Here is a 27,300-nt window from a genome sequence, read left to right as displayed (position 1 = left end):
GGAAATGGGAAAAATCTTCGTACTCAAATCTCGAAAGGAGTTGGATTATCTCTCCATCTATTCATTCTTTTTCTTTCTATTTCCACAAATAAATATAAGATGTTAAGATAATTTAATCGTGACAGTTCAAATAGAATGAGAAGTAAAGAGAGAAAAAAAAGGAAATAATCGTACTCCATCTTGAAATAGTTAAATTAAAAGTTAAGTTTTACCAAATAACATTGTTATCTAGATATGCAAAAGAAAGATTGTGGTCTTCATGATGGTGATACTATACTTTTAATGTGACCCGCGACTAAACAAGTAGTTACACCACAAGTGGTTTATCTCGTTAACAATGACACTCCAACTCTAAACTTTCCTTCTTTTGTTAAACAATTGTGCTTGAGGGGGGTTGAGGCTCACATAAGGGGTTAAAGCAGTGTTTTAAAAAACACGCTCTGAGTTACGCCGAGGCGGCTTTGGAGGTGGACAAGGGATGAAATTACCTCTGCCCATTGGGAATAGGTGAAAACTCACCTAGACATGGTTGAGCAGCGCCTTTAGGCGTCCTAAGGCGACCAATATCCTTTGCTTGAAATTGCTGGGGACCTCTCGAAGTCGAAGGTTAGCCTCTGAGGCTCTGCCATGTGGTTTTTTTTTTTTTTTTTTTTTCTTTTCTTCTGCTGCAGTGGCGGCGACATATTCACAAAGAAGACAACTGCAAAGAAGAAAGATTTTTTTAAACGACTTAACCCAAAACGAAACTGTTTTGGCCAAATCTTTTAATTTTTTTAATGACTTGGTCCAAACAACATCGTTTTGCCTAAGTCTAATAATTTTTTTTAGCCCCAACATATCCCCTTCTTCCTCATCCCAATACCTGATTCTCCCATATTGCCATTCGCAGTTCACCCAATCCCCATCCCCAATTCCTCAAACCCTAAATTCTCAATCTCAATCCAACATTTCAGTTTTACCCCAATCTCATGCTTCATTTAGTTTCAAAATTCTTCACACCACCATAATTTGTTTCAAACTTCAAGTTTTTTAGTATTGTAATCTCAATTTAGTCTTGATTGCCTGTTTGATTGTTGATTAATTTGTTTTGCATAGGCCTTCACCGTTTAAAACATTGGGTTAAAGCAAAACACGCATGCTTATTAAAAAGGATGGAGATCAATTTTGGAACAACATTGTTTCTAGTTAAAACATCCAAATAAAGGTCATTGGGTCAAGTCACTCCTTCTTCATTCAAGTTCCATTGTGCCGCAGACTCCGTAGCCACAATTTGCCCCTAAACCCAACCCAATTCATGCTAAATGTGTGGGCTAAAAGCTAAAAGCTAAAAGCCAAATAAAAGCCAAATTCTCCCCAGGATTTAGCCCAGAAAATAGTGTGGGCACCACTAGTGGGACCCCATCCATATGGGAATGTCTCCCAGGATTTATTGAATCCAATGGCTGAGATCGAATATAATCAAATTTAACAGTAAAACAAAGATTTAACAGCTCAAATTTAAATCCAACGGCTAAAATGGTTAAAAAAAATATTTAACTCAAAATTCACCCAAATTTAGTGATTTTTTTACTTTAAAAGAAAAAATTAACCTAAATTTATTCTTTAATAATCTCAGGCTAAAAAATTTGGGCCAGAAGGGTTGGAGCTGAAAAACTATTTCTGGGCTAAAAATTTTAGATTTTAGCCCAAGAGTTGGAGATGGTCTTAGCATGCCATAACATGTATCTAGCAATATGCAAATTTAAAGTCATTATTTTTTACTTTCTCCACCGACGTGGGATAGCTATCACGCCCTTTCACGCGGAATCTCATTTAGTGGATGTAGAAATCCACACATCGACAATTAAAACTCAGAGGTCTATGTTAAGAGTCATGCTTATTTTCAAGTCCACACTTCCTGGTGACAAGTCTTTGGCTTGCACGAGCCCGTATCATGTTGGAACTCTAGATTGACGAGCTTAGGGGCCTATTCTAACAACATCGATAGAGTCCCCATCTTGCTAATTAATACCTGCCCAATATATCAGGTGTGAAATTTTATCACAAACGGTATTGGTATTAATTAGAGTGGAGTAATCATATTTAAAGTCATTATTTTTTACTTCCCCACTGACGTGGGTTAGCTAACAAAATGTTCGTCACCATTTTTTATACTATTAAACCAATGATGCAGCTAGTTAGAGTTCCTGTCCATTATATTCCGAACTCTTTGCATAAAAATAAAAAAAAAAATTTGCCCCTCTCGCTTCTCTCTTCTTCTCCCTTCTCTATGCTTCTCCCGACGCTACTCTAGTCTTTAATGGCGAAGTACTCCTGCAAGACATGACTTACGAAATATTGAATTGTGGAGGAACATGTTAACATATGAAGGATTGAACATTTGCAGAAGAAACAGTGAAGGAAGATAAAGAACATGAGAAATGAAATGAAGGATTGTAGAGAGAGAATTGCTCCTTATTCATGTTAAGCTCAACTCAATGAGCATAACAACATTGTATACGAGAGTTGCCACAGAATTCTACTCACAGAAAAACTGACTGACTTATCTCAAGAAGGAGTTGGTACGGGCCGTACTGGGCCAAAATTGAAGGAACGGGACCAGATTAATTTGTAAATGAAATGGGGCGGGCCAAGGTAGATTGTCTTATTTTTAAAAATGAAACCGTTAAATTGACACTTTTCAAATGGGTCGGTTCTATGGGTTCACGGGTCCTTTTCTTTATTACAGGAGTGAGAGCTTTCCTTGACAGCTTTGCACCTGAATTTTTTATTTTTTTATTTTTATTTTTGAACAAACGATATTATCTATACGGGAAGGAGATGGGTTAAGCCTCATAATGGGTTAACAATAATGTGGTTCAAATTTGCCTTTGGCAAAAATCGAACCTAAGATCTCTCACTTACAAGCGAAGAGGAATCCACTAGAATGTAGTACTAAGTGACACCTGAAATATTGAAGCCGAGTCGAAACTTTATCTGCATAAATCCTTATTGCCCAAAATTGGAAATTTACATACAATCTTCTCCCAAGAGATAAAAATGCCCAAATGCCCTTAAACCAATGAGATAAAGCCTGAATGACAAACTGTTAAAAGATTAACCCAAAAGAAACGGCGGAACCCACTTCTGCCATTCTTACCCCAAAATTCATCTATTCTCATGATCATGCTTTGGTCGCTCAAGAAAATTGAAATATCCTGATCCTTGGTCTCGTTCTTCTTGTTGTGCTTCAAGTTTTTTCCCAATCTCCTCCTCTTTATCAAGAATCATCAGGAGCGATGGTGGCCTTGGACGCCATAAAAACTACAACAAAGAACAAACAAATGTCTACAATAAACGGTCTAGACTGAGGATCCGTTTCTCAAATTTTTTAACTCATCCCATCCCGCCCTGTTTTGTGTTTAGAATATTTGAACTTGTCCTGTACCAGCCCCAAATCGCGTGGGGCTGCCCCATTTGCCCATTCATAATCTCAAGCTAACCAACATAACAACTCACCAATCAATCTAGCAACTCACTCCTTATTTTGATGAAAAATGTCAGTCTTACAACCAATGATATTATGAATCTCATACAACAAATAGGCTATAAGTCCAGTCAATTTTTTTTGGATTCTTAATATCTGTTCCTCTATATCTATAGCTATTTATTCTTAAATTCTTGAATTTTGGGCATTTAGTTACCTCCAATAACTCAAAACTATCAAAAGTTTGTTCTTTATCTCTGATTCAATCATCATTCTAACAAAATATGTTTCTAGCAATTTATATTTTACAAACCCATGAAGTTCATTATCATGCAAATACGATTCCAAAAAAACGCATACGTTGCATGATATATCAATCAAATTTTCATTTGAGGATAGTTGTTTCATGAGAACCGTGCTTTAGAAGTTGACCATACACTTACGTTCATGGCGGACGCATATTCTGGCTAGAGGCGGTTTGGGGTGGAGCGAAGCGTTCAACCGCACATGGCTTCAAAATTTAAGGACTCCCGTAAACTTTGGTTATCCTTTTTTTTTTTTTTTTTGTCAAATGATAGATTTTGTTAGATTAATCACCGACGGAGTTTGAATCCATATTGTCATACAAAAGTTCAACACTTTTCTATTACTGTGGTAAAGGTCACTTGCGTAAACTTTGGTTATCTAACATATACTGACTTTATGTTTGAATGTGAGACCTACAATTACATCATTTCAACTTTTCCCTTTTTTTCCGGAAAAGAACAAAAAAACACACTTTCACTTTTCTGATTTTTCTACTTTAGTGGCCCTTACAACTACAGTTTAATTGATGATTTTGCAGGTAAAAAAATGCACGAAGAACCATTTTAAGTGAAAATTTTGATACTTTCATGGGTCAATTCAAAACTTGCCCAAAATGTAGACCTTTTTTTTTGGTCAAATATTGCAGGCAATGGTTTCGTAAGTTTTGATAGTCATTCTATGTTCGAAATGAATGGAACGTACAAAATCGCAACAATGGTTTACTAATTAATTAACCATTATTGAACATATAAGCTTTCTCCCTTCTATTAACCATTAAAATGGATGTGGCCATTAAAATGGATGTAGCCAACTTCTAAAGCATGGTTATCATGAAGCCATTATTCCTAAAAGTAAATTTGACATTAAATGATGCAACGAGTGTTTTTTTTTTTTTTGTATCATATTTGCTTGATAGTGAATTTTGTGTGCTTGTAGAAAATAAATGGGTAGAAACATATTTGTCGAATGATGATTGAATCAGAAATAAAGAACAAGTCTATAATAATTTTGAGATATTGGAGAAAACTATTAGAAGAGATGTCGGAAATTTTGCCATCTAGAAAACATTTTTCAAGCCAAGTAATGCTCTCGAACATTGTCTTGTAAATTACAATATTTTTCTTGAGATTATTCTACTACAAAAAATCGTGAGTAATATGTTTTTTTTTCCCTTTTTTTGTAGGGGACATATTCTTACTACTCCTTCCTATAGGAGGTGAAGATGGCTTTACAAGTGGAATCCAAGTTCTATGGTATATTCTATTGTTTTATTTCGGTTCAGTTAGATGCAGCTAAAAAATTCAAGCATCTTTTTAAATTGAGTCTAATTATAACATAATTCAAGCATCTTTTTATTGGCTTTACAAGTGGAATCCAAGTTCTATGGTATATTCTATTGTTTTATTTAGGTTCAGTTAGATCCAGTTAAAAAATTCAAGCATCTTTTTAAATTGAGTCTAATTATAACATAATTATTTAAGCGAAACATATTTAAGAAGAATTGAATCAAACTAATTCGAAAGATGTAGATTACAAGAAAAAAATATCTATATATATGTAGCTAAAAACGGTATATCTATGATAGGTAGATTATCGATAAAAATCTATAACATAGGTATATTAAATAAGTAAAAAGACTGAATGTAACATAGTTGAACTACGAGAAATTAGGTTTCCAATTTTCCATTCTTCTATTTTTCTATTCCATTGATTAAAACTTTATTTATTTGTAATTTTTTATCAAGGTCCTTAGATTTTAATGAACGCCATTATTTTAATTATAATATTTAAATATCAGTATAATTCAATTTTATTTCTAAATTCGTTTAGTGTTAAAAGCATTACATTTAGTATATTTATACCTATGGCTGAACTTTATATCATATATTTCTATTTTTAGTTTGTACCAAATTTTAAATAAAGGGTTGCAACAACCCTTTATTTAAAAATTTGTACTATTTTTCTTTTTAGTGTTAATTTGTAATATTAATTTCTTTTTGGACCCATATTTTTAAAAATTTCATTTGTACTCATATTTTTTTAATCTTTTATTTGTACCCATAATTTATTTATAGTATGCCCATTCTTCATTGTAAATCTACAATTTTGTTATATGTAAAGTATTACTAATTTTTTGTAAAATTTTATTTGTAAAAAAATGTACCAATTTTTTTTAACACTATGGTTACATTCTTTTTCCATTTATTATTTCATTTTATTGCATTGTTTCTATCCATTTATTCAATCAAAATGTTTGAATTTTTTACTGTAACCGTTTCTAATAGTAATATAATGAGATATTTTAAATTTGAGATTTATATGTCATATATATATACATATGGAGGATTATAAATCTCATAAAATGTCTAACAATTAATTTCAAATATATAAAAATATACAGATATTTATATGTTTATTCCCATCTCTACCTAGCACGAGGCCTTTTGGGAGCTCACTGGCTTCGGGTTCTGTAGGAACTCCGAAGTTAAGCGAGAAGGGGGCTAGAGCATTCCCAAGATGGGTGGCCCATCGGGAAGTTCTCGTGTGAGTTCCCAGAAACAAAACCGTGAGGGCGTGGTCGGGGCCTAAAGCGGACAATATAGTGCTACGATGGTGGAGTGGGCCCGGGAAGTGATCCGCCCCGGATCGGGATGTGACAATTTGGTATCAGAGCCTAACCCTGGCCGCATGTGTGCCGACGAGGACGTCGGGCCCCTAAGGGGGGTGGATTGTGACATCCCACATCGCCCATGGGAGTGATCTTTATATGTTTATTCCCATCTCTACCTAGCACGAGGCATTTTGGGAGCTCACTGGCTTCGGGTTCTGTAGGAACTCCGAAGTTAAGAGAGAAGGGGGCTAGAGCATTCCCAGCCATCGGGAAGTTCTCGTGTGAGTTCCCAGAAACAAAACCGTGAGGGCGTGGTCGGGGCCCAAAGCGGACAATATCTTGCTACGATGATAGAGCGGGCTCGAGAAGTGATCCGCCCCGGACTGGGATGTGACAATTTATTGTGACATCCCACATCGCCCAGGGGAGTGATCCTTATATGTTTATTCCCATCTCTACCTAGCACGAGGCCTTTTGGGAGTTCACTGGTTTCGGGTTCCGTAGGAACTCCGAAGTTAAGCGAGAAGGGGGCTAGAGCATTCCCAGGATGGGTGACCCACTGGGAAGTTGCTCGTGAGTTCCCAAAAACAAAACCGTGAGGGAATGGTAAGCCCAAAGCGGACAATATCGTGCTACGGTGGTGGAGTCGGCTCGGGAAGTGATCCGCCCCGGGCCGGGATGTGACACTTTGGTATCATAGCCTAACCCTGGTCGTGGTGTGCCGACGAGGACGTCGGGTCCCTAAGGGGGGTGGATTGTGACATCCCACATCGCCCAGGGGAGTGATCCTTATATGTTTATTCCCATCTTTACTTAGCACGAGGCCTTTTGGGAGCTCACTGGCTTCGGGTTCCGTAAGAACTCCAAAGTTAAGCGAGAAGGGGGCTAGAGCATTCCTAGGATGGGTGACCCACTGGGAAGTTGCTCGTGAGTTCCCAAAAACAAAACCGTGAGGGAATGGTAAGCCCAAAACGGACAATATCGTGCTACGGTGGTGGAGTCGGCTCGGGAAGTGATCCGCCTCGGGCCGGGATGTGACATATTAACAGTAATACTGAGGCGTACAAATCAAGGGACTTTGATCAAATTTAAATACCATTAAAGTTTTAGTCAAAAAGTGTTAGTGATTAGTGACCGAATCCAATGTCTCCCTTTAGAATATTACATTTCTTTAAAATTTTCAGTTTTGTCACAAACTTAACAAAAAGATAATAGTCATTGGACCTATTTTAAAAAATGGACCATTCCTAACAATTGCTTACAAAATTGGGTTTATATTGAATTTACCCATTATTTATTTATTTGTCTACTAACGTCGTCTTATATGCTTATGTTTTTGTTATTTTTCACTAGATAAAAGTCACACACTGTTTTGTGTTTAAATATAGGGAGATTGACAAAAATGTGTAATTTCCTTAATTTTGGAACCAAATAGGATTTATGGGATATGCACACCGACATGCACAACAATATTACAAAAATAGGATTTTCCTAAAAAGCTAGATATGCATAAAGTTTATGAACAGGTGGAGTGGGATTTCCTGGAGGCAGTTATGGAAAAAAATGGGGTTTAATCTATGTGGCGGAGGCTTATTATGGGTTGCGTCAGTTCAATCAACTTTGCTGTTATCATCAACGGGCAACCCGAAGATAAGTTTGATCCCTTCAGAGGTCTTCGGCAAGGTGATCCACTTTCTCCCTATCTTTTCCTCCTTGTTAGTGAAGTGCTTTCCATGATGATTCATTTGGCAGTGGAGCAGATGATGCTGGAGGGGGTGAGGATGAACCCCTACGGGCCAGTCATCACACATATCTTCTTTGCCGACAATACTTTAATTTTTTTGAAGGCAGATAAGACAAACCGTAAGAATTTGGTTGAGTTGTTGAGGGCCTATTACGATGCTTCTGGGCAGAAGTAAATCTGCATAAATCAAGTGTGTTTTTTGGTGCTAATACTCCTGCAGATGTCATCATGGAGCTTGAGGAGTACCCTCAGGTATGACTATTGTGGATGATCTTGGTACCTACTTGGGTGTTCTACCATTTGGGGCCGGTCTTAGAAGTGGGGGCTAGCTTATGTAAAGGGAAGAGTTATGGGCAAAATTCAAGGGTGGAAACAAAACACCTTATCACAGGCGGGTAAGGAGGTTTTGATCAAGTCCGTTGCCCAAGCCATTCCTGCTTATCCGATGAATATCTTCAAATTCCCTACAGTGGTTTGCAATGAATTAGATGCCCTAATAGTTGGGTTTTGGTGGGGACAAAAAAGTGGGGAAATCAGGATACATTGGGTTGTAATGGATACACTCGGTTTGCCTAAGAACTTTGGGGGGGGGGGGGGGTGGGGGTAGGGTATGGGATTCAGGAATTTCCAGGAGTTCAATGATGCTTTCCTTGTAAAACAGTGCTAGAGACTTATTCAATTCCTAAATTCTTTATGGGCAAAGGTGTTGAAGGCAAGGTATTTTCCTCATTGCTCTTTCCTAGATGCTCAGCATGGGAGTTGTGCTTCTTGGGCCTAGAACAGTTTTGTTGGTGGGTTGTGACTTGTTGTTGAAGGGATCTCATTGGAAAATTATGGGTGGTAAGTATGTACGGATTTGGCTTGATAGGTGGATCCCCTCTTTAACCGTGGGTCACCCTTTACCACTGGGCGAGGTGGCGGTCTCAAGGAATACTAGGGTGGATTCGTTAATTTGTCAAAGCTCTAGAACTTGGGATATTGATTTCCTTAGGCCCTTTTTATCGATGGATGATCAAATTGCTATATCTGAGACTTTTGTTGGGGACACTTCAAAAATGGATCGGCTTGTGTGGCCTTTTGAAAAACGTGGAAGGTATTCGGTGAAATCGGGATATCACTGGGCTTATTCAAGGTTCTGCACTCCAACGGGCCTTCGTCTTCCTCTTCCAATTGGTCCCAGATCGAGTTTGGAAGTGTATATGGAAACTGAATGTCCCCCCCAAAAATTCGAAATTTTATGTGGAAATCTGTCCATAGGGCTCTTCCATCTATGGTTAACCTTTTCAAGAGGAAGTTTTCCCCTTCCCCAATTTGCCCTATTTGCAACATCTCTGAGGAATCCATGGAACATATTTTTCTTCAGTGTTCGTGGGTAGCCACAATTTGGTTTGGTCTTTTGAACTATAGAGTTGTCAGAGATGGGAACCTGACTTGGGTTCAGTGGCTTCTCTCCCTCTTGGTTTCTGATTCTAGGTCTTATCATAATAAGGGATGGATGCTTTCCTATGTCGTTTTTACGTGTTGGCACATTTGGAAAGCACGTTGTAATTGCATCTTTAACCATATGGAAATCAACCCTCCTCAAGTCCTGTTTGCCATCTCTTTGTCGACCGGGGCTTTCTTTGATGCTACTCGCTGTCATTTGATTCCTTAACAACCGTCTCTGAGGGTGATGCTCCGGTGATAGTCTGGATCCCTCATACTTCTCTATTCATAAAAATAAATGTTGATGCTAGTTGGTGTGCTTCCAATGGTGAGGGGTTTGCAGGGACGGTGATGCGAGATGCTGTTGAGGGGTTTCTAGCTACTACTAGGTTCACCATCAAAGCAGGTTACGCTGCCCAGGCTGAAGCGTTGGCCATCATCCACGGGTGTCAGCTGAGTCTCTCTTTAGGCTATCAGTTGGTCATGGTGGAATCTGATTCGCTCGAATCTGTTTTGTGCTTGAGGGATTCGTTGGAAACTGGCAGCTGGGAAACCTTTCCTACTTTGGCGAAAGTCAAACATCTTGGGGAATCTTTCCAGAACTGTCGCTGGTCTTAGGTTCCAAAATCAGCCAATATGGCGGCGGATTAGTTTGTGTCGGCGAGATTTTCGGAGATGAGCGATGTTTCATGCGTCGATAGACCCCCATCTCCGTTGGTGCATATTCTGAACAAAGATGGTTTACCATGTCCACCTTAGTTTTTTTGTTGGCTTTGCAGGAGGCGACGTATTTGCATTCTTTGCAACGTCTTTCTTACTTGTACCCTCCTGCATTGCTAGTTATGTTTTTGGCTGCTTATTACTTGCCTCTGTGTAGGCTTTATATGAATCTTAGCATCTTTGCCCTAGTAATGATATTCCCGGTTTCCAAAAAAAAAAAAAAGACTAAATTGCTCTCCCATATAAATGGGGTTATTATGAAGGAACCCTACAAAGAGTACCAAATTGATGAGAATTGAAGCGAGCCCCAAAACAGGCAAACCTTGCAGAGCTGTCAAAAAGGCAATTGAGGATTGCTGAGCTACTGGAGAAGACGAAGGAGCTGAGGAGGTACATCCATTGAGGAGGAGAGTGGGACCCATTATTGGATGTAGCGGAACTTGTGCAGGAGTCGATTGAAAAGAGTGAGTCGATGGTGAGCTGCTAAGCGAGAGGAGGAGGAGAGATTGAATCGTTTGACAGAGAAGGGCATTTCACCATCTGGGTTTTTAGATAAAAGCTCTATAAAGACACATTGCAAAAGTTAAAAAAACAGAAGACCTCCTTAAATGAAGCAAAAGGTAAAAAAGCATAAGCTTTCCTTCAAATGGTAGAAAACTATGAAATGGGTAGCTCTAGATTTGGCCGCGAGGAATGGGGTCGAACGCGTCGGGGTGGTAGAGGCTCGTGTGACACTGTCGATGAAGCTGATACAGGTGCCACATCTCCTTTCTTCCACTTTAACTTCGTCTCTTTTCCATGTCGCTCTATTTCTCTCCAATTTTTTATTTTTTAATTTATAAAGAACCAAAGTTTTGTTCTTCCCTCATTGCAATTGAAATTTTTTTATTCTTAGAAATAAATGAAGAAAAAAAATTAATGAAAGAAGTGACATGGAACTGAAAAGTTTCCTATGTCCCCTTCGAGTAGTTATCATTTTTTGTGATTGTTACTTCAATTCTTAATCTGGGAGAAGGGAGAGAAGGATAGAGAGAGAAGGTTGCAGAAGAGAGAGTGAAGAGAAAGAGGAAGAAAGAAATCTTCTTTTGCGTGAACAAGTTAAAAATACGTACTTATACACGGTATGGACACTATATGTACACGATATGAGCAAGATATGCTCACAGATCTGAGCCTAAACAAAAAATCCAAAGCTCACAGTTCTCTCTTCGAAATAAAAAAAATGACATAATGAGTTGTGAGTTTTTAAAATTTATATGTGGGTATTTTCGGCATTTCGTTTTTGTGCAGAGTGCCATTATCGGTTTCTCCTATTTTAGTCCAAAGATTAAGAAAATCACCTATTTATGTAAATTTCCCTTAAATATATGACAATTTTAAAAAAAATGGAATTAAAATTAAAAAAAATGGAAAAGTAGGAAGTGGGAGAGAAATGGAGGAGTAAGGTTATATGGTGTGAGGGAAGGAAAAAAAAAACAACAAAAACATGTTTGTGCAAAATTACATTAATGTTCATATTTTTCTTTCTTTTCTAATATTTTTTAATTATGTACAAAAGGGTTAATAATAATTCTCTAAATTTTTTAATTGATAAACAGAATTCTATTAATATGTAGTTTAAATTTTTTATTCTAGCCTTGATAATGTTTCTGTATTTAAGAATTCACTGCCAGATTATTGTTTATATTTGTAAATGGATATCAATGATTCTGCCATTACGTATTTTATGTACTTTAACTCCATAATGCACAATGAATAGAGACTTTATTTATATTGTTGTTTGTGCATGAAGGACACTCTTTCAATTGCATGAGGTGTAATCCGTTTGTAGCTAACAAGAGTAGAAGATCAACTAAAACTGAATGCTTCTCTCTGAAAGGTGGGATGTAATATTTAGGATCGTTGCAACTAGATGATTCTTTCATGAACCATGAAAATGAAGATAAGTCATCCAAATTCAGAAAGAAGAACATGCAAAATATTGGTGTTGATCAACTCAAAGAAAATATTACAACTCATGATACTAAGGATCATTTCGTTGAACAGACAAAAACTGGTATAGATTAGGTTACAATTCATGAAACTAAGGATCAAGCCATCCAGGTCCAGGAAAATGAATAAACAGAAGTTAGTTTTGATAAGCATGCAGAAAAGATTACAACTCATGCAACTGAGGTTAGGGTAACCAATTGGATTAAGTTGGACTTCCAACTGCCATCATTGCTTTGATTGTCCTTATCGCTTCAGGTCAGCTTAGGGAATCCGTTTGTGATGTTGTTTAGTTTGGAGTAAAGGAAAGGAATGACCTGTAGAAACAATGGTAGACAACAGTAAGACCATTGTGAGTATTTGTATATAATTTATATAATTAATACATTACATAATTAAATATATGTGTTTGGTTCAGTATTTGACTCGGTTTTTTAAACCCACCCCTACTTCATGGATCTTCCCTTGCCTTCATTCATCGTGCGTTCACTTTGGAAAAAAAGTACCAGGAATCATTGACAGTGCTCTTTATGTGTCAAGTCCTTATTTCATTGATCATTTTGATCACCCTGACCTCTTATTGGTTTTAAAACCTCTAAATGGCAAAAATTATGCTACTTGGATTCGATCAAAGATGGCTTCATCGATGGCAGGGTCACGCCTTTCTCACTGAAGAAACAGCAAACCAGCTGTTATACTCGTTGGAATCGTAACAGGAACATAATTATATTTCATGGATCATAGAAATGCGGGTCAAGCCATCCAAATTCAAGGACCATTTGCAATAAAACTCAATTAAGTTCTATTCCAATGCCTAAACTTAATTAACTCTTGTACTAAACAGTAAGAAAAATATATTGTCTTTGTAACCCGTACACTAAGTTGTTAGATAGAGTAGTACTATATACCTATTTATTATCCAAATTAACGTAACAATATTCCATCTGTTGATGTCTGAGCCCACTCTTTTACCAATCTATTACCTTATTTATTCACACTAAATTAAAATTATCACATGAGTTATTACCTAAGCCCGTAACCACATGACACGATGAAAAAATTAAGAAGGTCCAAAGCTCCAAGCTCTACCTATCTTTTGGTACAGGATCCAACTTCATCTAGAAAAAGTCCTAAATCTGCCGCACTTTGCTCCCGACATAAGCAAATGTAAGGAATGCTTCTAGGAAGGTCAGTTATGGAGGACTAGAGATCCAAGAAGAATAGCAAAAGAAAAGGAGAAATGAAAGCTTCACCAACGGTCGGATTAGTTATGTTATGATTTGCTCATTTGGATAGGTAACAGTAACACATGTTTTTGTAAAACATTTCAGTTCTTTGCAGGTCCAGCACTACTAAGCTAGCACATAAAAATATCATCCGGACCGACCTTCCTTTTCAACAAAAAGACGACAAAGTAAGTATAATAATTTACCATAAACTGAATTTCATATTCCTACAATCATAACCAAAGTTCATGCCGGTTGCATTGTTTTCAATTTCCAGTACAAAAACCATTATTTTCTTCTAATAATTTAGTGCAAATTGGATTTTTTTTATATTTAAGTTTTAAGTTTATTAATAAACTCATTTTTTTACTTTAGTTTAAGTGTCGTGTTGCTACATGAAATTGTTTCATGTGCTTGGCACATTGCGTTGGATGCTTACAAAACATCATTATTCTAAGACCCACTTTAATTACATCATGGCGTAACGTTTTTATTATTCTGTTACAGGTAACGTATTTTATGTGAGAAAACCTTAACCAGACATTTCCGTCACGTCTCAAGTTGCAAGCCGCTAAGTTAGAATATGTCACGTAACATTAGTTTTTAATAGATTTTAATTGACAATATTAGTCACAGAATTTTCTAAATGCAAGAAATTCTCAGCTCTAGTTTTCTCATGCACACTAGTAGAAAAAAACTCATCTATCATGGTTGATGTTCGTGGTAGATTGCAATTCACCACGGACACTGTGCCCGTTAGTAATCTGGATGTGATAGAAGGTTACATATTCTACCACGGGTTATGCCCGTTGTCAATTGTAATATAACCACAGATTGTGCCCGTTGTAGATTAAGATCTAACACCACGTGCACTATAACCATTGTGGATTACAAATTGGCCACGGATAATGCCCGTTATAAAAAAAATTCTAATAATTCTTCGAAAAAAAAAATTGTTTAATAAATGTATTATATAATATTTATAAACAAAATTACGCATTTACTATAATATAACAATTAAATAAAAAAATCATAGATTTTGAACATTACAGTTGTACACTAAACTAAAGTTACAACAAAACGATGAGATCCAGAGACCTCCAACAAATAAGGACATTTTCACTTGAAGACTTCACATTTCTTTGAACACCTCCAAACAAAGGACCTTGAGAATGAACTACTGCCCTAATGCTTGAGCCTCAGCAATTGTTGCCTCTCTCTATCTAGATGGACATAAGCATATGAATCAAGAAGAAAAAAAAAAAATCTTGTACTTGTATAGGTAGAAATATACATTTGATCTCAATCAAGAAAAGTGAATAGAGCTCTTGAAAAATTACATGTTCCTTTACCTGCTAGGATGCTCTCATACATACTTTAACAACCACTCTAGGCTCTGTCAAATGTAGCACATTGTCAGCTACGTTAATATACAATGATTATATTAAATTGCAATCGAAACTCTTAGGAACTTAAATGGAGAAATGAAAATGCGATCAAAATTCATGATATCAGAATTCATCCATACCTCTATGCATTCATGTAGATCATCACCTTCTGTTCTCACATGAGTTTGCAAAACCATGAAATCGCGTCAATGAGTAATTGAGAACTGGATGTGTGCGAGACTGAACTCGTTCACATACATCTCAAAACAAGTATCAATGTTTATACTTACTACATGACAACATATCAAATGACAGGAGCAGAAACCGGAAAAACATTGTCTAGGCCCTAATTAATCTCATGTTGTCAATAAATAAGGGGGACCATTATTATTTTAGGACAAGGGGAAAGGTAAAATTCCCAAGTTTCTAACCTGTACAGTTGCAGCAATCAATGTATCCAAAAGGGTGTTGGCAGTGTAACTATTTGACTGCATGAGAAGAAAAATAAACATACAAATTACTTTTACCTCAATACATAAATTAAAAGTTCCTTAACGAACTTGATGCTAAAGTAAAATGAATTTACATCACATCTTGTAACAGTGTCGAGGGGAAAAACTGGGGATAATGGATAAATAGAAAATGGAGAATCGAAGAAAGCAATGAAAGTTGAAGACCAATGCACGGTTACAAATCAGTTTTCTTTGAGAACAAAAAACAAACACCGGGTGTGTAAGTCTGAAAGTTGAAAACCAAGCTTTGATGCTTCACTTGATGATTAAACCTTGATGGTGGTGAGCACAGATATCAGAGAGGCGCACTGCAGTACCTGCTTTTCTCAGAAGTAGAATCGAATAAAGCAAGCCAGAGTAATTCATTAAAAATCATCTTACGTGACTCACTAGTTGAGACAGAGTGATGATTTGCAGACAAATATGGGAGAACTTGCCCGTTATTGGACAATTATAACTAAACCCAACCTATCATAATGAGATTGTCTATCCCTTCTAAACACTAAACCTTCTATGCTAACAAAAGAATAAACTTCAAATGCAAAATGTCTACATTCCATTTTGGGCACTCAAAATCACAATCCATACTTCACCTTATCACCTCCGTAAGCATAAACATCGTCGCCATACCTGCATCGGGACCAACATTATACCGCTTCCCATATGGATCCAAACCCAAATTGGATCGGCTTCGGTTGCATCCCCCATACTTATCATCTAAATAGGAGCCACCAGAGCCACCGACGTGATCGAATTTCAGAGAATCTCATATGGATTTTCATATACAGAACACATACATGAGTATATTGGAACAAGCTTTGGGATTTTTACCTTATAGAAGAAGTTGCGGATTTGGGTGCGCAGTCGACGGAAAGGAGGACGAGTTCACGAGGAACTCACCGGGTTTGCAATTAGAGATGGTTTTGATTCTGACTCTGAAAAGGTTGAATTGGGCTCGGGTATGCACAGGTAGAGGCGTTTGAAAATTTCTGAAGAGGAACATAGAAGTTGCACGAGAGAAATGAAAATGAGGAGGGAGAGCTAACGTGCTCTCTTTGAAAATAGGGAGTAAGAGTTTTGGGTGCCGTGCCAAAATTTTGGCAGCCTTCCAAATTTTTAATCTCCCGCCTCTTCTAAATGTTTTCAATTATGGAGATAAAAACATCCACCACGGGCCAAGGCATGGTGAATTCACAAAAGACGATGTGATAGTTTGAAGTAACCACTACGAGCATATCTCGTGGTAATTATGATATTTCATTACAGATATAAATGTCTGTTGTAGATTGTTCATTTTTAACAATAGGCCAAAATTTGACTGTGGTGGATTAATGTTATCTATCACGAGTTAAACTTGACCGTGATAATTGAATAGTTTTTACCACGAGCTACATATGCCCATGATAGAATTGACTGAACTGTTTTGTTCTAGTGGCAACTCATCAAATCTTAATTACTCTTATAACAAAGTCCAAATAGATATTGTACAAATTTTAAGCAGATGAAGGTTTACAATAGCTCCACAAAATGAGGAAGAATACTAACAAGACGCCACACCTGCTTATCTTGCATGACCAAAGATTCCCGTCGGTACTCAATACTAACCCTACCTAAATTCAATGACGAAGTCAAAAATTGTCGGAGAGATGAACGGAAATTAAAATAGTAAACCAAATTCTTTTAGATAGTAGACAATATTAATGTCGTTTGACTCAAAAACGAAGCCACATATATAGATGCAAGGAGGTCGTCGGAAATCGACCCAAGAATGTCGTTTGACAATAATAATCCCCTAGGTTTCTTTGCTCTAGGTGCATTTGACCCAAAGGGCAAGGCTTAATCAACCAAATGCAATGGAGTAAAATCTTTGAGGAGTATGTGTGCGTGTGTGTGTATATATACTTATCACAATCGGAATATTGTATTGCATTGGACTTTAAACAGCTCAGATTGTTCACATGCAAATGGAATAGTTGGAATTTGGATAGTGGTGGTATTTACGCGTATGGTACGACTTTATCATAAATGGAAACCTAGGGCACTTGTTGGGTATTTTGCCATTTGGTAATTGAATATGTCCCACATTATATGCCATAATTGGAGCGATTTCCAAATTCAACCATACATGCGTTGCATTTTATTTGCTTCTTTCTCAGTCTGCATATTTTCCTCTTTGGCTCGACTGCTCGACATGATGTGATTTCTCAAGTGGCGTGCGTTCTTCCAAGATGATCAATCAAATTATCAAGAGCTTACATGTTTTAGTGTGATATGCTACTTTATTTATTTATTTATTTTTTTGTCAAACATATATATGCTGTTTTATGAAATTTGTAAGTTTGTTTTAATGAAAACGATATCTTATCTGATTAGAAAGATAATTCTCAAATATAACGTCATGAAAAGACGTCGGAGGCTTCTCGAATCAAGTACAGACTTGACCAACATGTAGAGTGAATCTAGCTAAAGTTTCATAAGTAGGTTCTACCGTTTTAAAATATCATGAAATTTCCGTTGATTTTGACATTTCCCATGTAATTTCTTAATTAGTCTTTGTTCACTTATTATATTGTGAAGCTACGTACAAATTTGAGCCATTAATCAACTGAATTCTTACATCTAACATTTAATGATGGTTGGACAAGTCAGCGTAGTCTAATGGCAAGTTAAGCCGTATTAAAAAAAAAAAAATTCTCCAACAATGAAGACCCTTTATTCTTGGAATCTTGCGCCCCCTGGTCAAATAAAATAAAATACACGTTACTTAGCACATTTTAGTTGTATTTCTCTTCAATTGTAAATGATAGCTCTTAGGTTTAAATCTTATCAATGACAGGTTCGATACTAATTCATTGGGGTTGAACTATTGTATTGTTTAGCCCTCCACCTGTTAATGTAAATAGATTGAAAAATTAAATACTTTGCCTGATCAATTCGTGTAGCATATTTTCTTAGCTCATATGAGGTTGAAGGATTAATCGAGACAAACTATCCAATTCAAAAAATAAAAACTATAATTAGGTACGGAATAGGCACACATACTTACAATAGCAATGTTCTTAATTAACTTTATGAACTTCCAGAGTTGTTTATGTGAGTTTGATTATCCAACGATCGAACGACAGATATTACAAGTTGAATTTGAGACATTACAAGTCGAATTTAAAACATTTGTTTAAGTGAGCGAAGAAAAATATTACCTAAACAAAAAAACCTAATTGGCATTTTAAACTTGTTGTCAGGCTGCAGAGAAACATCTGTCGTGTTCTGAGACATAACAATCCCCTCTGACATTTACCAGCGGTAGTTTAACCAAATTAACCGTCCGCCGCCCACCAAAAGACAACACCAACCAAACAAAACTCCAGAAGCGCAGTCGTCCAAGTCCACACAGCACACCTCTGGTTAATTCCCCAACCCAACTCCTAACTCAACTCAAACCCTGGTTAAGTCCCGAGTCAGCGACTCAGTCCGACTCGGAGCCGCGCCACATTAAAAAACACACTCCCCCGCTCCCTATCTCCCCCCTCTCTCTAAAACTCTCTCTCTCTCTCTCTCTCTCTCACGAGATACGACCAAAAACCTGCTGTCATTTCAACCCTCCGGCGAGTCCAGGTTCCTCAGACGCAAAACCCCACAAAACAGTGCGGTTATGGCCGAGATCGGTGGTGACCCAGCTATGGAGGAAGACAGGGGAGCTCTGGTGCAGAGCCTGATCGACACGATCAACGAAATAGCTGCGATCTCCGACTACAGGTGTGTGGTCAAGAAGCAGTACTGCAATTTGGCGAGGAGGTTGAAGCTGCTGACCCCAATGTTCGAGGAGATTAGGGATAGCAAGGAGGAGGTCTCTCAGGACACTCTGAAGGCCTTGCTTTCGTTCATGGAAGCTCTGGAATCGGCCAAGGAGCTGCTCAGATTCGGAGGCGAAAGCAGCAAGATTTACCTGGTGTGTGCGCATCTTTCGATTCTGAACTTCTTTCTTCTTTGCATTTTGTGTTTGATTGTTGGTGTGGATGATTGTCTTGGTTTTGATTTTGATTGTCCGTTTGGTTGCTGAGAAAATGCGGGAAGTTGAAGGGAAATGGAGGAAAATATTGTTTATTTTGAATTTGGAAAGTGGTGTATTTCTTACTTACTTTTGACTACTGTGGAAGCACCCAAAGCAATAACATTTCTAAGTTGAAAACTTAGATCTAAGCTAAGATTAGCAAAACAGTTGGGTTAGGCCTTGCTAGATTGGATTTTACTTTTGGATGAATAAAGCTGAGGATTAATGGTTTAATTTCTTATCCGTTGCCGCATTATTCTCAGCAATCGAATCAACCTCTTTTCGCTACCAAATGGTTCTGAAACTGATTTCATTTGCTTCTTTCAGTGCTTAGTATATCTTCAAAGACATGATTCCGTTATTTTCCCGAAAATTTGTGATGATTTGAATTATGGCACTCTTTAGTATTCAGGACGAAAGGCTTGAGTGAATTTGTTTTGATGAGAATAATTCCATACATGCTCACCTTTTTGAGTTTGGAATTGGATAGAAAGTTCCCAAAAAGATTCCGTTAAAAAAAAAAAAAATCTGTCTTTTGTTTTGGGTACAGCTGCATCTTTGTTTTGGAGATAATTTTATTAGATCTTGGGGATTTTGCATATCTTGGCAGCAAACGAAAATAGGATGTCATATTAACAAATCTCAATTTATATAAATTTCCCCTTGTACGAATAAAATGTCTTTGCATTGATTTTTTAGAGTGTTGCTTTCTGAGGTTTGGGATGTTCCCATGATTCTATCACGGGTCCTTACTGCTTGATTGTTTTTGTCTCCCTCATTACTGATTGTACCGAGATATAGTACTTTAGCATTCTTGCGTCTCTTGTTATGGGTTAGACTTTTGTATGTCTTCACGGCTTCACCAATTGGATGGCTGAATGGTCATGTTGCTTCAGTATTAAGGTCTAAGAGGCTGTGAATGGAATTATCAGGTCAACGGAATACTATTGGTTGGTAGTAAAAACCGAGAATCAATACAATAGTAGGATATTCTTAGCTGTTGATGTCATCTCTAAGTGAACAAGATTTTTGTTGTTCTCGGTCTTGCTTTTATTTGTGGATGAAATTTGGTAGTTTGATGTTGCACCGCTTTTGGAGGAGATATTTAAAATCATTTGTGGGTGAAAGAAGAACATGTTGAATTTAGTAGTTCTTGAAAACCACCACTTATGGAATCATCTTGTTAAGTGTGTTCTAGTTGTTAATTTGGTTGTTTGGTGTTGGGGTTTCTGTATGATTGATGATTCTGCGACAAAATTTTGGGAAAGCATCACTACTTTTGTTTTGGGCAGAAAAAGGTTTAAACATCCAGCTTCCATGAACTGAGGATTGAGCTATCTTCTGGCATTAAACTTGTTCGCCGAAAGCTGTATTAAAACAAGATGGCAAAGAGTTCTGATGTTTTCAACATGTTCTTCTAGGATGATAACTTCAATTTAATAACATAGTGGCAAATGGCCACCATCTGTTGAAAAGGGTCGCATACTGTTTGTGGAGCTCTGAGAATGAAATTGACACTTTTTAGAATGCTCTGAATGCTACAGGGGTGATTCTCTAGACATGGTTTATGATAAACCAGAAACACCATCTCTCCTTTGGGGTTTCTGAATGCCTAGTCTCAATCTCTCTTGCTCCCTCTCATGTTTTCTGGTCATTCTTATTTTCTCTGTTATTTAAAAATAAGCAAGAAAAAGTGATAAGCATCCTGAACCTACGATTTTCCAGCAATGGTGGAATATAGGGTATTTGGGTTTGAGGAGTAATATTATTTTGCAGTTTGAAAGAGTCAGGAACGGAATAAGATGGCTAAAAATATATGCTCAGAAATAAACTTTAGATGAGTTGGCTAAACAAACTGTGAGTGTTCCCCGATCTCAGTATAGTGGTTGAGATTTGAACTTCAAGTCTCACTAAAACCATTGTCTTAGTGAATAGGGAGGTGATTTTCACACACCCTTCTTAGATTCTCGCACACCGCTCTTTATTTCTGGTCATCAGATTGATCTAATCAAACAAAATCAACGGCCATGATTAAATAGGGGTGTGTAGGAGGCTAAAAAGGGTGTGTTTATCATTTATGTCACCAGATTGTATAATTTTGATAGAAATACTGAATTACATTTTCCAATTGGTACGAAACATGCTTGTGAGTAGGCTTTTTATGTTACAAACTCTTGGTTGTTTTATCATAAGGTTCATATGTCAATGTCCTTTTGCTTTCTATCCTTTGCTTGGGCTCTGTGGGATATGTGCTGTGTTTCACTTTAGGTATGTGTATGTTTATTAATTTATTCTATTTTGAATAAACTATGAAATTAGAACTTCTATTCATATGATGCCTTGATTATTACTCTCTCTCTCGTTCTCTCTTGCCTGAACCTCTTACATCATACTTGTAGGTTTTGGAAAGGGAGCAAATTATGATGAAGTTTCATGAGGTGACAGCTCGATTGGAGCAAGCTTTAAGTGGACTTTCCTATGAAAATCTTGACATATCTGATGAAGTTAAGGAACAGGTATATATTCATCACTGAACATTCCTGTCATTGTTTTGGGATGTGGTGTGATAACAAGGGATCACAATGTAATAGCTATCTTATATTTCTGAATTTGGCCTTGACTTCTTTGGGATCCTTGTCATGTATTGTTACAATGAGATGCCAGATTTTTCCTTGCGCAATTCTTTAATTATCTTCTCTAAAATTTATTAAAAGATCTTTAGTGTATGAACGATCCACTCACACAGACATGTAACAACACAATGGCTTGAAACTTACACCAGTTTGTGGTAAAAAAAGAATTTTAGATTTTTGAGTGTTATATTCTTCAACTGTATCTGTCTTCCAGGTTGAGCTTGTTCTTGCTCAGTTTAGAAGAGCCAAAGGAAGGTTCGATTCGCCTGATGTTGAGCTCTATGAAGATCTATTGTCCATTTACAGTAAAAATGAGGCAGCAACAGATCCAACTGTCCTAAGAAGATTGGTCGATAAGTTAGAATTGACAGGGATAGCTGAACTGACACAAGAATCACTAGCCTTGCATGAGATGGTTACTTTCAGTGGTGGGGATCCTGGGGAGAGCATCGAGAAGATGTCTATGCTACTGAAAAAAATTAAGGAATTTGTACAAACAGAAAACCCCGACATGGATGCTCCTGCAGCAGAAAAGAATATATTAGCAAGTTGCAGTGGGCAAGCATCCACTGACAAGAATCACAAAGACCCCCCAGTTATACCAGATGATTTTCGTTGTCCAATATCTTTGGAGTTAATGAAGGATCCTGTCATTGTTTCAACAGGGCAGGTATATCATGCTTGCTCTTTGATACCAAGAACTAAATTGCACCATAATTATACCTTTTGCTTTTTCCTTCTTTCACGGGATGTTATTAGATTTCTTTTTCCATTCCTTGTTTGTGTCAGATGTCAATAATGGGATGTTAATAGATGTCTTCTCGTAGAAAAGTTGTTATATTGAAATTTGTTTGCTATGAATCTATGATGTATCCAGTTGTTGGATCAATATGTCCTCCATATGCAATCAGCTTGGGTTGTCTTATGTTAGTTCCGTTGTATGGTTTTTCAGAAACAAACCAGAACTTTTTGACTGGGAGGCTGAAAAGATGTCATGCAGATTGGATATTTGTATTAATTTTTACATTTTAAGTCCACGCCCAGGACATCCATCATGCTGCCACTAATTTAAAAGATTTTGTTTTCCGCTGCTGCAGACATATGAACGTTCCTGTATTGAGAGGTGGCTGGAAGCAGGTCATGGGACATGTCCGAAAACACAACAGAGCCTCTCTAACACCACCCTCACGCCGAACTACGCTTTACGTAGCCTTATTGCCCAGTGGTGCGAGGCAAATGGCATTGAACCACCAAAAAGACCCAATTCTCGACCTAATAAAACTGCATCCGCCTGCTCGCCAGCAGAACGCACTAAGATTGGAATTCTCCTCCACAAGCTGATGTCAGTAAACCCTGAAGACCAAAGGTCTGCTGCGGGTGAAATCCGCCTTCTTGCCAAACGTAATGCGGATAATCGTGTGGCTATTGCTGAAGCTGGTGCAATACCCCTGCTTGTAGGCCTCCTTTCAACCCCCGACTCCCGCACCCAAGAGCATGCTGTGACAGCACTCCTCAACCTTTCCATATGTGAGGATAACAAAGGAAGCATCATCTCCTCTGGAGCAATTCCTGGTATTGTTCATGTCCTCAAGAATGGAGGGATGGAAGCACGGGAAAATGCAGCTGCAACCCTTTTCAGCCTTTCTGTTGTGGATGAAAATAAAGTTAGAATTGGTGCTTCAGGAGCTATTCCGCCACTTGTTAAATTGCTGAGTGAAGGTACCCAAAGGGGGAAGAAAGATGCTGCGACTGCACTTTTTAACTTGTGCATTTATCAAGGTAACAAGGGGAAGGCAGTAAGGGCCGGTGTTGTTTCGACCCTAATGAAGCTGCTGACAGAACCTGGAGGTGGTATGGTGGATGAAGCACTTGCCATTCTAGCAATATTGTCTAGCCACCATGAAGGGAAAGCGGCCATTGGAGCAGCTGAAGCTGTGCCTGTTTTGGTCGAAGTTATCGGGACTGGATCTCCCCGAAACAGAGAAAATGCAGCTGCAGTTTTGGTGCATCTTTGTTCTGGAGACCAACAACATATAATAGAGGCTCAGAAACTCGGGGTGGTGAGTTTGTTATTGGAGTTGGCACAAAATGGCACAGATAGAGGCAAGAGAAAGGCTGCGCAGTTACTTGAGCGAATGAATCGGTTTGCTGAGCAGCAGATGCAGGTGCAGGCCCAGGCACAAGCCGAGGCTCAGTCTGAGACCCAGTCACATCCACCCACTACTACAAATGCCATTGGCAGATGATAGTTTTTTGTTTTCTCGGTTTCTTTTGTTCTTTTCAAGCATCAAAAGAAGCGGGTTTGCTTTGGCAGGGGAGGAAGGTGGAAGATCGCCTTCCAAACCTGTTAAGTTATTCATTTCATTTTATTTGTGTGGGATGATACTATACTTTGAAGGGGTTCTTTATAAAGAGCAACATGGGTAGGAAGGGGGGCAAAAGTAAAAACAAAAGGAAGAAGAGGAGGAGGGGGCTGAGATATACCTGACGTGATATGTACCAAATTGTAACATGTGTATGACTGCTGTAATCATCCTCAGTTTTAGTGAAGCGATGTTGCTTATATTCAACATGAACTGCGTTTGTGCAAAGTTTTTGTGAATGTTGGGCTCATAAAAGGAAGAAGCTATTTATCTCAAGTTCTGCGGTTGGTCTGCTGCAAATTGCAATCAATAGCATCTTAGGTTGTGTGCAATGCTGGCCACGATTGGTCAGTAGGATTGGATTGAAATAAATAACCTAGTTATATTCAGGTCTGCTGAAGGAAGAAATGAAAAAATGCGTTCAACTTTGACGGCAGAAGATGGATTACTCGTTAAGGAAACTTATCCATTCTATGTCCCTCAAAACCAAAATGGGTGGATTAGAATTAGAAGGGATGAGTTTTTTTCATGTCTAAACTTCTTTTAATCCCTTGAAATGAAAATGATTCGCCTATACCTTCTATTTCAATCCAATCCTAGAGACCAAATGAAGTCATAGTTCCTATACCTTTAGATTCCGTTTGTTACACTGGATTGACTTGGATTAGAATGGGTTCAAGATTTGACTTCCTCCAATGTAATAGAGAAAACAAACACGTGGTCCTAGCATCTTTAGTACAAAATGAGCCACTTTAAATGGATTCAATTAACCGGCCTAAAGCCGAAATACCATTGATCTAGCATGATAGAGCTACATAAGCCTCCACCCTCTCCACCACAAAATTCATTCAAGCCCTGGCAGGGGGTTGGGGTGGCGCCGCTGCCGAGGCTTGACTAATTATTATTTGGTTAACCATAGTTTACATTCTTTAGGGTTTGGGTGATTTCAAATTAGACCACAAAGTTTTAATTTTTTTCATATTACTAGGCCTTGCAAATGGGTTGTGTCTATCGTGTTCGTATCGTTTTTGTGTAACATCTGTTATTTTAATGGGTCGTGTCATGTTATATCCGTTATCTTAACGGGTCCTTAACAGGTTGAGTCACTTTACCCGTTAAGAAATTTTTTTTTTCCTTAAATTTGCACATACCACACATTGCCACATAAATATTATTTCAAAACATTAAAACACATTTGTTGTTTAAGTACTACATCTATACTCGAAAATAAGAGTCTAATAAAAAAATTATACATACACTAATAATCTATTACAAATATTAAATGTGCAAGGATATACAAAATGAAAGAGTTTTTGTTTTCAAGGTTTGTGAAGCCTCTCTCAAAAGTTTAAACCTTGCCAATGGAACTCAAACCTTGCATGTTATTCCTTTTACAAAATCCTCAATTTACATCGATCATCATGAGGAAATTGTATTGAAACTTTGGTTTGATCTATTGCCTTCAAGAGTTATGTTGATGATGTTTTCAGTAAGGTTTTCCATGTCAAAACTCTCTTTCGCATGAACCAAGTATAGAAAAACCAAACATTAAAAATCATTCAAATTATGAGTAGTTTACCAAAGCAATTATGAAAAGAAATAAAACAATAGTACTATACCATATAAAAATATATTACCTCCTTTTCCAAATAGCCAATCTCGTGTGCACAACAAAGCTTGAACTGTTTCTGGTAACAATGAACTACGATACTAATCTAGTACTCTACCCCCAATACTAAATGCAGATTCAGATGCAACAGTTGAAATGTGAATTGTTAACATATCTCATGCTAACTGAGAAAGTATCGGATAATGAAAACACTCCATTTGTCACCAAGAAAGAACATCAATGTCTACTTTTCTATCTATTCTTTTATCCTCCAAATACTTCTACAATTCATTTTTTTCAATCGAACTTGAACCATCGTAATTATTATCAAAATCCTACATCATAAACGATCATGCATTATGTCAATTTCAAATATAATATCAAAACTTTTATAGTACTAATACTACAATCTACAAATATATAAAGTAAATAAAAACAAACTTAGGTTACCTCAAAGAGAACATCTACAGATTCTGTTTGATGATTAGGCACTGAATTCACTGGAGTATTTGAATTATCAAGATGCGGAAGTTTTTCCAAGTACACACCAAAAAGATCATTCAATTTGTCATTAACCTTTGTAAATTCAACCGAATTCACACCATGAAGTTTTGTGTAAGCCCAATCCGCAAAATGCAATTTATAACGTGGGTCTAAGATGATTGCAATTGCCAAAATCAAATTGTACTCTAACCAATACTTCTCAAACTTTATGTACATGTAAGTCCCCATCTTATTCATGAAACTTTCAGTGTCATTCATGGCTGCCTTAATTTGAAGTTGGATTACGAACTCCTTAAGTAAGAATAAATTTGATGTAAGGTACTTTGTCCTAGAGAATAAGCACGTAACCTCATAAAAGTACCCAAAAAACTTGGAAATCTTCATTATTTTATCCCACTCTTCAGAAGAATGACAACTAGTAAAATTGGAATCACTCAACCCTAAATAAATCAAAGCATATCAATAGAAAATTGCACTATCTAGCATAATATAGGTTAAGTTCTATCTAGTAGGGACATCTTGTCTCAAACCTCTCCTATTATCTACTATCCTTACTTGTCTAACACATTCATAAAACTTTAGTTTCCTAGCTTTAGAGCCCTTTATATACTTGATGCATTCACAAATTTTTATCACTGAATAATCATTTCTTTAAGTCCATCTTGAACTATCAAATTCAAGACATGAGCACAACAACGCATATGAAAGAGGTCACCATTCATCACGAGAAGACTTCTAAGATTCAATTGATTC

At 37.3% G+C, this 27,300-nt stretch overlaps 1 protein-coding gene and 1 long non-coding RNA gene across 3 annotated transcripts; one reads left to right on the top strand and one right to left on the bottom strand.

Annotated features, from left to right (window-relative positions):
- Positions 1–14,448: 14,448 nt before the first annotated feature.
- On the bottom strand, positions 14,449–16,497 carry LOC125470460. Of its 2 annotated transcripts, XR_007252725.1 has the most exons (4): positions 16,219–16,497; positions 15,016–15,704; positions 14,840–14,883; positions 14,449–14,710 (listed from the first exon to the last, which is right to left on the bottom strand). It is a non-coding gene; the product is annotated as an uncharacterized LOC125470460 (long non-coding RNA). The 2 variants fall into 2 exon arrangements; XR_007252724.1 differs by having other exon boundaries at positions 15,016–16,497.
- Positions 16,498–18,899: 2,402 nt separating this feature from the next.
- Positions 18,900–24,647, top strand: LOC103935751 (U-box domain-containing protein 13-like). The gene is made up of 4 exons (XM_009345558.3): positions 18,900–19,336; positions 21,838–21,954; positions 22,286–22,741; positions 23,169–24,647. The coding sequence occupies exons 1-4, from the start codon at positions 19,040–19,042 to the stop codon at positions 24,315–24,317; spliced, it is 2,019 nt and encodes a 672-aa protein (XP_009343833.1). The 5' UTR covers positions 18,900–19,039; the 3' UTR covers positions 24,318–24,647.
- The last annotated feature ends 2,653 nt before the right edge of the window (positions 24,648–27,300 follow it).

Source organism: the organism of the source record quoted next, unplaced genomic scaffold (assembly GCF_019419815.1).
Source record: "Pyrus x bretschneideri cultivar Hongxiangsu unplaced genomic scaffold, Pyrus_bretschneideri_v1 Contig5, whole genome shotgun sequence".
Lineage (NCBI taxonomy): Eukaryota > Viridiplantae > Streptophyta > Magnoliopsida > Rosales > Rosaceae > Pyrus > Pyrus x bretschneideri.
The sequence above is the reverse complement of the archived record's forward strand: the minus strand, read 5'-3'. Positions and strand labels throughout refer to the sequence as shown.

Excerpts from the sequence above, each read along its gene's own strand:
- LOC103935751 (XM_009345558.3), top strand. The coding sequence starts at position 19,040 with ATGGCCGAGATCGGTGGTGACCCAGCTATGGAGGAAGACAGGGGAGCT. Across the intron at positions 19,337-21,837 it reads AAAGCAGCAAGATTTACCTG|GTTTTGGAAAGGGAGCAAAT; the intron begins GTGTGTGCGCAT and ends TCATACTTGTAG. Across the intron at positions 21,955-22,285 it reads CTGATGAAGTTAAGGAACAG|GTTGAGCTTGTTCTTGCTCA; the intron begins GTATATATTCAT and ends TCTGTCTTCCAG.